Source organism: Rhinolophus hipposideros, assembly GCF_964194185.1.
Source record: "Rhinolophus hipposideros genome assembly, chromosome: 21".
In the NCBI taxonomy this organism is placed as follows: Eukaryota; Metazoa; Chordata; class Mammalia; order Chiroptera; family Rhinolophidae; genus Rhinolophus; species Rhinolophus hipposideros.
The window spans coordinates 50,140,400-50,152,575 of NC_138067.1; the positions used below are offsets into that span (position 1 = coordinate 50,140,400).

General features: G+C 52.1%; 1 protein-coding gene across 1 annotated transcript; it reads left to right on the plus strand.

Moving 5' to 3' along the window:
• The first annotated feature begins 6,017 nt into the window (after window positions 1-6,017).
• On the plus strand, window positions 6,018-11,726 carry LOC308490275 (uncharacterized protein). The gene is made up of 4 exons (XM_081032261.1): window positions 6,018-6,396; window positions 7,569-7,695; window positions 8,051-8,167; window positions 8,944-11,726. Exons 1-4 carry the CDS (start codon window positions 6,379-6,381, stop codon window positions 10,374-10,376), a joined length of 1,695 nt encoding a protein of 564 aa, XP_080888387.1. The 5' UTR covers window positions 6,018-6,378; the 3' UTR covers window positions 10,377-11,726.
• Window positions 11,727-12,176: the final 450 nt, after the last annotated feature.

The window sequence follows — 12,176 nt, forward strand, 5'->3', positions numbered from 1 at the left end:
CATTTTCTGCTCCTAATCGGTGTTACTGGTTGTCGTGCAGGGTCTCCTGTGGGATCTCTGGTCCCGCTCCCCACATAAGAACGCAGTATATGGTGAGGCCAAAAAGGAACACCCACGGAGACATAGGTTGGGGAGTCACACCACTATATTCTCACTGGTGGCATCTGCCTCTCTGCAATCTGCTCTTGCTAGCTCAGCCACCATCTTCTTGCTAGCCCCCATTTTTTCTGCTAGCGTAGCCACGGCAGTTATATTAGTGGCAAATGGCTCACTGGTTACAGCTGACGGCCAACTAGCCACAGCTGATGGCCAACCAATCACAGTTGATGGCCATTTACTACCTGAGCCAGCACTTTTCTATGTGAGGCCGAGGGCCTGGAAACTGCTTTCTGGGGTTCTGTCACCACACTGGTATAATACTATCGCTCTTGGTCCTAGTTTGTACATGTTATACTAGATGCAGAAAACAACATAAGGGCCAACCTGGTGGCTCAAGCCATTGGAGCTCCATGCTCTTAACCCCAAAGGCTGCCGGTTCGATTCCCACATGGGCCAGTGGGCTCTCAACCACAAGGCTGCCGGTTCAACTCCGCGAGTCCCGCAAGGGATGGTAGGCTTTGCCCCCTGCAACTAAGATTGAACACGGCACCTTGAGCTGAGCTCCCGGATGGCTCAGTGGTTGGAGTGCGTCCTCTCAACCACAAGGTTGCTGGTTCGACTCCCACACGGGATGGTGGGCTGTGCCCCCTGCAACTAACAACAGCAACTGGACCTGGAGCTGAGCTGCGCCCTCCACAACTAAGACTGAAAGGACAACAACTTGACTGGAGAAAAGTCCTGGAAGTACACACTGTTCCCCAATAAAGTCCTGTTCCTCTTCCCCAATAAAAAAAAAAATCTTAAAACAACAACAACAACAAAACAGAGGAAAAAAAACTCTTGATAGCTCAAAGATTAAAAATGATCCAGAATACATTTCATGAGGACATATAGGATCTGACTGCCTCCCATTTGCTCACATTTTCTTTTAAATATAAATAAATAATTCAGCGTTGACTGCCATCTAAGATTATGGTCTTCCCCACCCACAATGGTCCAACACTCAGCAAGACAAATGCTGACACTAAGTCTTCTAGGAATGAGCCTTCCTAACACAGTAGGACCATATTATCCAACCAAAAGGCTGGTCATCAGTGCATCCTTTGGGTTGATTTATGACCAAAAGGGGGGAAGTGTGGACAGAAAAAGGGCCACATATTAAACCTGCCAAGCTCAGGAGACTGAAAATAACCACATAACATGGTGTGAGCATAAAAAATTTCATAACTAAGTGGGCCATGGTGGAAAGTCACATCTTTAGCTTCCTTCATAAAGTTAATCTGTGTCTTAAAGTGTGCCTGTCTGTTGTGTTTTTGCACCTAAGATAACATCTTTGCAGTGTCAGTAATCCTTTTCAGGACCAGAGCTGGAAAGTACAAAATCCCTCATTATTATGCTTGTCTCCTGATTACCGTCTCTATATGCTGTAAAAAGAGAGCACTGTTAACTATTCTGCACCCACCTGTATAAAAGAAGTACCTGTCTCTCCAATTTACTTTTGGATTTACTCCAATCCAACCGCAGATATTTCCCCACTTTGCTTTCTCCCACCCCCTTAACCTATCACCAATAGATTTCATGTAACCTCCCTTACAAACCACCATTTCGCAGAACATTTTCTCAGTCCATTGAGGTTTTGCTTCCCAGCAATTGTCAGTTTGGCTCAAATAAACTCTTATAAGCTTTCTCTCAGGTTGGATGTTTTTCATCGACACAGGTAAGGATGGGAGTGGTCCCCAAGATATTACAGGTGCATGTGTAGACCTAACTACGTATGTCCATGAAGCAGCACAGCATACTACGGTACACTGCCAGCAGACACTCCATGGTTCCCCTCAGCCAGAGTAAGTCAGTTCCCAACCACCACACACTTACGGCCCTATGGCTTCTCCCTTCTCGGGGAGATTCCTGCTGAAGGCTCAGATCTGTCATGAGCGTTGCAGGTGTGGATCAGAAGAGGCTCGCCTGTGCCTTCTGTCCTTCTGTAGCGTTTCTCTCCACTGGCTGCTTCTGGTCCTGGTGGAGGTTGGGGCTAAACCAGGAGCCTCTCCTTTGTGTTCCCCACGTGAACAGCTTCAGCCAGGAGTGCATCACTGGTGTGTGGCCAGGTGGCTTTGAAGATGTGTGCACACATGTCACTGGGTGGGCTTTCTAGGGCTGCCTGGTGGTCCTGGCCTGTGGCACTGACCACATCGGTACAGGTGCACTCTGCTCAGATCGCATCCCCTCCCCCACCGCCCCACCTCCCATCCCCCCCATCCCCACACTCTGTGATGACCTTGGGGTGACCTGGGGACTTCTTCACAAGTGTGTGACACACCCAGAAAGGATTCCATGGGCTCCAGGGCAGGACAAAGACACTGAGATTTGAGTGAGGTAGGGGCCCAGCCAAGCCACAGCACAGGAGAGCCAGACTAGGGACTAACCCACAGGATTGGTGCATGTAAGACAGGTTAGTTAGAATGTCCTTAGGTAGACAGGGAGGAATAAACAAAGATAGCCATATCCTGAAACTCCAGGTTTTGAAATCACTCCTTCGCTCTAGGACATAATGTAACAAGGCCTTGAGGTTAATCATAAAATTCCTTTTGGCCTGACAAACGAAGCACATCTGATAGATAAGAGTGGGTTATTTTGCTAATTCCTTCAGGATGGGCAAGTAAACAAACCTGGTAGACGAATGAATTTCATTAGAAGGTGCCAGTTCCCTTCTTCAAACAGCTCCCCTTCCCCAAACAGGCAAGGGAAGGTATAAAAGTAAGAGCTTTTGCCTCAGTCACTGGGCACCCCCATTCGGGACCCCCTCCGGCTTAGGAGCTCTGACCGTTTGCTTTCAATAAACTCTCCTCTTTTTAAAACTCTTGCCACTGCTGGGTCCGTGTTTCCATTCTTTGGTCTCACGAGACACGATCCTGACTCTCACTCATTCACTCCAAAGTCCCCTACATCATTTGGGGACTCACAGAGACATATTCCTCCTTTATATGTGTCGACAAAAAACATCCAGCCTAAGATAATGCTTATGAGTTTGAGCCAAACTGACGATAATTGCTGGGAAGCAAAATCTCAACGGATTGAGAAAATGCTCCGTGAAATGGCGGTTTGCAGCTTATTTTATACAGAGAATCAAAGGAGGAGGGTTGCATGAAATCCATTGGTGATAGATTAACGGGGTGGAAGAAAGCAAAACCGGGAAATCTCTGGGATTAGATAAAAGTAAATTGGAGAGACAAGTACTTCTTTCACATAAGTGGTGCAGGATAGTTAATAGTTCTCACAGAGATGTTAATCAATGCATAAGAATAATAATGGGAGTTCTATACTTTCCTGCTCTGGTCTGGAAAAAGCGATTACTGACATTCCAAGGATGTCATTTTAGGTGCAAAAAGACAATAGACAGGCCCACTTACAGGCACAGATTAACTTTATGAAGGAAGCTAAAGATGTGACTTCCCGCCATGTCCCACTTAGTTATGAAATTTTTCAGTCTCCTGAACTTGTCAGGTTTAATATGTGGCCCCTTTTCCATCCACACATGCAAGGAGGGCCTGCTTCTCCAGTTAGCCTGTCTGCAAATGGGATTCATGCCATCCTTAGTGATGGTGACAGGAGTGCCAAACTATGGAAAAGTCAGTGACACCAGGGCCCCAAATCCTCAGAGGGAACAAGTTCCTGTCTGCCTCTAAATAATGACTTTCTATGATTGAGGAAGTGAGCTGCTCAGTGTTGATAAAAAAGGGGCCATGTACTGAACCTGACATGCTCAGGGGAGGCCAGCAGAGCAGGCCCTACAAACTCAGAGACTGACTCATTGATAGCTTGTTCCCCAAACACCATCTCTATGTGCTGTAAATGTTAATTATTAACCATGTCAACGAAAAAACATCCAGCCTAAGAGAAAACTTATTAAGAGTTTGTTTGAGCCAAACTGAAATAATTGCCAGGAAGCAAAGTCTTAATGGATTGAGAAAATGCTGTGGAAAATGGCTGTTTTCCAAATTATTTTACACATCAAAGGAGGAAGTTTACATGAAATAAAGCAAAGCAGGGAAATCTCTGGGATTGGATAAAAAGTAAAATGGAGAGACACATACTTTTTTTTACATTGGTGGGTACAGAATAATAGTATTTTACAGCACATAGAGATAGTATTTGGGGAACAAGATAAAATGAGGGATTTTGTAGTTTATTACTCTGGTGTGGTGGGTTGTGCCCCCTGGGGGTTCCAGAAAAAAGGGATTCCTCTGATGTTGCAAGGGTATGTTATCTTAGATGCAAAATGACAACAGTCTCACTTAAGGTAAAGATTGACCTTTGTCAAGAAAGCTACAGGCCAAAGATGTGACTTTCTGCCATGGCCCACCTTAGTTAGGAATTTTTAAGTTCACACCATCCTATGTGGTTATCCTCAGTCTCTTGAACTTGTCAGATTTAACATGTGGCCCCTTTTCCGTCCACAACCATCATGGACTCGCCCATATAAAAGAAGTATATCTCTCTGTTATATACAACCCCAGGTATTTCCCCGGTTTGCTTTCTCCCACCCCCTTAACTTCCTACCAATGGATTCCATGTAACCCTCCTTACGGCTTCTTTGATTCTAATGTATAAAATAAGTTCCAAAACTGCCATGCTATAAAGCATTTTCTCAATCCATTGAAATTTTGCTTCCCTGCAATTGTCATCAGTTGTGCTCAAATAAACTTATTTAAATTCTCTAGAGGTTTGGAGGACAGCAAAGAATGTATTGGTTTCCTATGCTGCTGTAACAAATTACCACATATTGGGTGGTTTAAAACGACACAAATTTACAACTCTGGCGGCCAGAAGTGTGAAGTCAACTTCACTGGGCTAAAATCAAGGTGTTACAGTTTCCTCCTGAGGTTCTGGGGAGAATCTGTTTCCCTGCCTTTCCCACATGTAAAGGCGTTATGCACGCCCTGGCTCCCCCACCCTCATAATAGCCCACCTCTTGCTTCAGTTTTTGCATCTCCTACTTCCTCTTTTCTTTTTTCATTGACATTTAATTTTTCAGGTAGCAAAGGGACTTGTTGAAAAACAAAATTCAACCAAGTAAATTTGAAGACCTAATTGATTTGTTAATTCATGAATGGGCAGCATACCATCTAGCAACTAGAGGGGCACTCTCAGGGGTTGTACCAAATAGAAGGTTTCTATAGGAAGCAGGGTGGGGCAAGAGAGTTATTGACAAAGAAAAGGATGTTTTCTGAGCAAGGATGTCTTTTCTTTAGGGGAAGAGAACAGGAAGGGTTTTTATCATACAAGATTGCCTCTTTTTCTATTGAGGGGAACCGGGAAGGAGAGGGTCCACGTGACAGATTACCTTACTGGTGTTGACAGGAAAATTCTGGACTGATTGATTAACATTATGTTTCTGGGAAAGGTTGAAACTGCGATGATATCAGGTAGTAAATCTAAGTTTGATATCCTAGGATTTTAGCAGGAGTGACACCATCTTGGGTCTACAGTTTTCTCTTTGACACTGAGCCAAAGAGAGGTCAAACTCCTGGGGAAGGGAGGGGGGCGGGCACACAGCACCCAAGAGGCAAAGCTGGGGTTGGAACTCCTCCGCCTTTTAATCCACCTCTCTTGTTAACTTTGTACTTAGTGCTCCGCACTGGGGTCGCCTCTGGAACCTCAGTAGATTCTAGCGTTTAGTCTTGGGGTCCGCTTGTATGGGCGTGAGTATCCTAGGATCCCAGCAGAACGAACCCACAGAGGATGGTGCTCGACCTGGGACTCCACCTCCCAGCATCCCACGCGGTGATGTTTGGCAGTTGCCCTGGAGATCCGGAAAAGCATCACCTTCCAGCGCGGAAAGCTGCAGGAAACTACGCTTCCCAGAAGGCGCTGCGCGTACGTCTCGCGCACGTTGGGCCAATGAGGGTGACGGGGCCGGACTTCCGGCGTCCGGCACTGTCACTTTTCTGTCGGGCGTCGGACCACACCGGTGTTGCGGGCCGAGCGCCGCGGGTCGGGCTAGGTTTCCAAGAGGTCTAGAAACCCGAGTCACGGGCACGAGGAAGGCGTGGGCGCAGGACCCGCTTCGCGCGCCGACGGCTCCGCCCCCAGCCTGGGTTTCTCCGGGGGTAGTGTGGGCGGCCCCGTGGGGCCTTCGGGCTGTTCCCGGAGCCACGTGGTCTTCGGCCCCTGAGCGGCTCTGGAGGCGGCGCCTTGGGCGTCTGCTGCCTTGACGGACCAGGAGACTGAGGCCAGGAGCCGGGGCGTCTGGGTCGGCCGACTCAAGTGCAGGTTTCGATGTCTGCAGCGGCACAGGTTAGTAGAACCGCAGACCCCCCACCCCCGGGACCACACCTCCATGGACCTAAGACCCGACTGAGGGAGGGACGTCACCTGGACGCCTTGTCTCTTGATTCGCCTTAGGCCCCGGTGTCCATGCCATTGGGGCATTCACGTGTGGGATTCCCCACTACTGGCAGCGAAGGGGGTGAGGTGTGGAAGTTGCAAAGGAAGGATCCCGCACGTACAAAACGTACGGGAGGGGTGACAGCCTAGGTGCTTCCGCAACTGAGCTTCTTAACGTGGAGCTCGGCCGAGAAGATAGGTATGTCTGAAAGTCAAGCGGAGGAGTTAAGACTATCCCGAGAGCTCAGGAAGCCATGTAAGATTTTGACCTGAAGCTGGACATGCTTTAAATTAGGATTTTTAAAGTATCCCACCGTTTGCCGAGTGGAGAACAGGCGCAGGGCAGGCGGGAGGTGTGCAGGGAGGAAGCATGTGGACCATATTAGTTCAGTGGAGACAGGAAAGTGGCTGAATTCTGGATAGATCTGCTGATCATCAGGTGCGGGGTATGAGTGGCAGACCGTCAAGTTTTTTAGTCTGAACACCAGAAGAATGCAGCTGCTGTAGACAAAATAAGAAATTTAAAGGGAAAGCAGGTTTCAGGGGAAAATAAGAGTCTGCCGTGTCCCAGAGTGGAGGCATCACGTGGACCTGGAATTGTAGATATCCAAAGACAGAGTCCTAGTATCCTGAGCCGAGGCAGGACCTGGGAATCAAACGTAGGAGGGGATTTCACGGACTCAGCAACGGATGAGCAGTTAGTGCTCTAGGGAGATCAAGAGATGCTGGCAGTCCCTGGGGCACTCGGGAAGTCTGGCAGGTGTGAGGAAAGGCAGCCCAGGGAGGAGGAAATAGAGGGAACTGGCTCCTGAGTGCCACACGATCGTTGGGGCCACCACTGTGGAGACTGGTGGGAATCAGCCAGTCCTTCAGGCTGGGGCAGCAGCCTTAAAAGGTCAGGCAAATTCAGCAGGGGTATCTAACGCTCAGATAGGTGAGGAAAGTTGCATCTGCAGAGCCCTGGGGATGGAAGGGGGACGTCTGAGGGACATCAGGGAGGTATCATTGGGACAGGGAGTTGGGTCCTGGGTCACATGGCCATAGCTTAGATTATGTCCATCTTCCCCTGCCCACTGTTATAGGGTCTGATGGTCTTTGAAGATGTGGCCGTGTACTTCTCCCGGGAAGAGTATGGGCTCTTGGATGCTGCCCAGAGGGCCTTGTACCACCACGTGATGCTGGAGAACTTTGCACTCGTGGCCTCTCTGGGTAAGGCCCTGGGTCCTCCGTGGGAAAGCTCAGTTGTTGCCAGGTTGGTCCAGCAGCACTAACCCCTTACCTCCTGGCGGCCTGTGAACAGCTCCATACCCAGTGGCTGAGTGTCCCTGTCTGGCTGTGGCACCTCTGTGCCTGGGCTCAGTACCCTTGGGCACTGCCAACACATTTCTCCTCACAGGCACCACTGAGCTGTTCCTATGAGTCCTGACTTGTGGTGCAACCTGTGGGTTTTCTTGGTTGCACAGATGACACTGTCTGTGCCCCATGAAGCCCTGACTCCTACCATCTGTTGGGCACTTGGTTGTCCTGAGCTGGGGCTGGCCCCTCACTTGGTTGTCTCTCATAGGACTCTCTGCCTCCCGACCCCGTGTAGTCATCCAGCTTGAGCGTGGTGAGGAACCCTGGGTCCTCAGTGGGACAGATGTGACCCTGGCCAGGAACAACCAGAGGAGGCCAAGCCTTGGTGAGTGGGGTCAACCTATGGCCAAGCTTCTGTCCCCTCTCCCCACCCTCCGGGACATGCTCCTCTCCTGCCTTTCACCTGATTTCCTTTTGTTCTCCTTCCACCATTAGCCTCTCCTGAAGGCTCCAGCCTTGGCTTCCCTCAGGGGAAGCTCCAAGAGCATTCCTTCATTCATTCATGTGTTCATTGTTTCTTTAGCTAGACTTTTTTTTTTTTCTTTTTTTTTTAGAATCTGGAGGGGCGGCTGATGGCTTGGTTAGTTAGAACGGGAGTTTTTTTGTTTGTTTGTTTGTTTGTTTGTTTTTAATCAAACTGGCAACCTTGTGGTTGAGAGCCCACTGGCCCATGTGGGAATCGAACCGGCAGCCTCCGGAGTTAGGAGCACGGAGCTCCAACCACCTGAGCCACCGGGCCGGCCCTCATTGTTTCTTGAGCACTTGCAGTGACCAGTCCTGTTTCCAGCACTGGGGGCACAGCCTTGATCAGGACGCTGCCTGATTCTGCCTCAAGGGGTTGACCGTGCTAGGGGAGAGGCAGTCAGTGAACAGTCTGTGAGTAAAACTATAGCATTGGGGAGCCATCAGTGTAAGGAACAAAAGGAGGCTGGGGTATCCCTCAGACAAGTGAGCTACATACAGGATGGGTCTCTGGCTCCTCTTCACCCCAGCTTCCACACCCAGACCTTAGCGTCCCCCTTGCCCACCCACTCGATGTGCCCTGGTCACCCCGTCCTGGTGAGGATGACCCCCAGGCATCCACTGTTTCTGTGCCTTCAGGTTCCCAGCATCCGGCAGAGGACAGTGATGTTTCTGGAGAAGCAGTGTGGCCAAGAACCTTCCAGAACACCAGGGTCCCTCCCACCACTGCTGTCAGTGTGCATGGGAAATGCCTGGGGAGTCGGCGGGCTACCTCTTCATCACGGGAGAGAAAACCCACGGGGGTCTCCGTGATCTATTGGGAAAGGCTCCTGCTAGGCCCTGGCAGTGGTGAGGCCAGTGTCAGTCTGCGGCTGACTTCCCCGCTGAGGGTCACCACAGGCAGCCCAATCACAGAGAAAGCCCTCACAGACCACCTGGAGCCAGGCAAGCAGCCAAGGGCACCCGAGCGGCAGAAGCCGTCCCCACGGGAGGCCCTGGGGAGAACCTTCCCGAGCCACCCTGTTCTCGAGGCTGGTCACTCTGGGGGGCGTCGAGGAGTGCGGGTGGTGTGGCACGAGTCTCAGAGACTCCCCGCCGGCCAGGAGCCCGCAACCTGGGATGAGCTGGGCGAGGCCCTCTACACCAGCCCCGGCCTCCTCCCAGGAGAGAAGACCTTCGAGTGCAGGGCGTGCAACAAAGTCTTCGTGAAGAGCTCCGACCTGCTCAAGCACTTGCGCACGCACACCGGGGAGCGGCCCTACGAGTGCGGGCAGTGCGGCAAGGCCTTCAGCCAGACATCGCACCTGACGCAGCACCAGCGCATCCACAGCGGTGAGACGCCCTATGCATGCACGGCCTGCGGCAAGGCCTTCCGGCACAGCTCTTCGCTTGTGAGACACCAGCGTATCCACACGGCTGAGAAGGCCTTCCGTTGCGGCGAGTGCGGCAAGGCCTTCAGCCACGGCTCCAACCTCAGCCAGCACCGCAAGATCCATGCGGGCGGGCGGCCCTATGCCTGCGCGCGGTGCGGCCGCCGCTTCTGCCGCAACTCGCACCTGATTCAGCACGAGCGCACGCACACAGGCGAGAAACCGTATGCCTGCGCGCTCTGTGGGGCCGCCTTCAGCCAGGGCTCCTCACTCTTTAAGCACCAGCGCGTGCACACCGGCGAGAAGCCCTTCACTTGCGCGCAGTGCGGCCGCGCCTTCAGCCACAGCTCCAACCTCACACAGCACCAGCTGTTGCACACGGGAGAGCGGCCCTTCCGCTGTGGGGACTGCGGCAAGGCCTTCGCCAAGGGTGCCGTGCTGCTCAGCCACCGGCGCATCCACACGGGTGAGAAGCCATTCGTGTGCGCGCAGTGCGGCCGCGCCTTCCGCGAGCGCCCAGCTCTTTTCCACCACCAGAGGATCCACACGGGCGAGAAACCCATGCGGAGGCTCAGGGCCGGGGCGGGCCTGAACTCCCAGGCCAAGCCTCCGGAGGCACCCTCAGCTGGCACGTCTGGGAGGGAAGCCAGGCCCACTTCCAGCTCAGGCCCAGCCACGGTGCCGAAGCCAGCTGAGGCCTGAGGTCCCAGCTCCCCTGTTTCCCACCTCTCCTGAGTCCTTTCCACAGCTAAAGGGCCGCGTCCTTTGCAAATCCACACTCTGGAGAAGCTCTTGCATACTCTGCAATTCCATCTGTATGTGGTGACAGGATTTGCCACGCCAGCCACAGCTGACTCCATCCCCAAGAGGTCAGGCTGCGGAAAGGTCAGGAGGAGGACTATGGAGGCTGGGACTTCGGTGGGGCTGAGACATTGCAGAGCCAGTGGCAGGACAGCAGGGTGGCGGCACTGCTCGCATGTTGTGACTGAACGCTAAGAGGAGGGCAGTACCAGAATGGGGTGAAGGCAGGCCGAGAAATTTTGTACATCCACACATTCAGGATATTCCCCCCAGACCTGGATTCATCCAAGGCTTCCTGGGAGCTGGCCCAGTGGACCAGAGGTCACGTGGGGGTTGGGTGCTGGCCTTGGGTGAACGGCTGGGCTCTGAGCCTCAGCTTCCTCCTCTGGGGGAAAAGAAAGGGAAAAAAGGGATTTCATCCTACAGAGGGTGTTGCCGTACCCTGACAGGCAGGCTCTTGATAAGGCCAACATGTGCCAAGTGCCAGTCCCTGTGAAATTGCTCCAAACAGCCCTGTGAGGTGGCTGCTGTGGCTGGTATCCCTACTTCTCATAGGGGGAAACTGAGGCACAGAGAAGGGGTGTGAATTGGACACAGTAGAGCCAGGCCCGGCATCCAGACAGCTTACCCTCACACCTACACTCTAATCTGCTCGCTGTGAGGGCAGAGTGAGGCCTGGCCTGGCTCCCTGAGCATCGCCGACCCATAGGAGGTGGAGGTCCGCAGGGGAAAGACAGATGGAAAATGATGGCTCCCTAACCACAGTTGTTCCAATTCTCATCTAAGCCTCAGCATTTCCGTGTCCTATTACCAAAGTCAACGTGATAGGAGCCTTTACACCCCCCTGTCCTGACAGGAGGTGACTGAAGTGACAGGTTCAGAGGACACAAGATGAGGCTGCTCATTTCTGCAGGGCCCAGGGGCCACATGCCTACCTGTTCTCTGCCCATATGAGGTGCCCTCCCCAGATCTCCCCTCAGTGTGACACCTCCACACAGCGGGAACGCTGAAGTAGACAGGTGCGTGGGTGCCCAGTTTACTTCCTGTGGTCCTTAGCAGACTGAGGCCCATCTTGACTTCCGGCCTCATGCCTAGGGAAGTTAATGGTCTTTTTACTGGGAATAAAAGACTAGAAGTTACAACTTGGAACAGGCATATATTGTAAATTCTTGCACAGCGCTGTGGAATTCCACAGCTTCAGCCTCCCTTCCCACCAAGTCCAGAGAGGCTCCCTGATAAAGGCTTCTTTTTAAAAACATGTGAATGGTAACAGCCTGATTTCACCCTAGCACAGTGCAGACGTACCCTCAGGGCGTATCATTGTCACAGAGCTGTGGGGACTTGGCTTCAACCTGGGTCCCTTTGAGAAGCCACAGGGAAGAGATGCAGTCTTTCTGTGGCCCTGAGGGGTTGGGATACCTGTGTCCACTTGGCAGCCAGAGGTGGGTGGGGGGCCGCAGGAGACCTGGGTAGGGTCTACTAGGAGTTGGGCCTTTGTGGATCCAAGCTGTGGAATCTGAGTCAGGGGCCATCACAACCAAGACCTCACAGCCATCTGCCATATACAGTGAGCACAGACATGATCTCCCTACTCCCCACCTTCCAGCAGGACCTATCTTCCCCAGGAATCTCACAAGTTCTTACAAGGAGAGGAGACTTGGAGGTATGGACCCAGCAGGACCCAGCTCTCCAAGACCCTTC

What these genes read in the sequence shown, in the direction of transcription:
- LOC308490275 (XM_081032261.1), top strand. An exon ending in TGCACTCGTGGCCTCTCTGG is followed by an intron (nt 7,696 to 8,050) that starts GTAAGGCCCTGG and finishes TGTCTCTCATAG; the next exon opens with GACTCTCTGCCTCCCGACCC. An exon ending in CCAGAGGAGGCCAAGCCTTG is followed by an intron (nt 8,168 to 8,943) that starts GTGAGTGGGGTC and finishes CTGTGCCTTCAG; the next exon opens with GTTCCCAGCATCCGGCAGAG.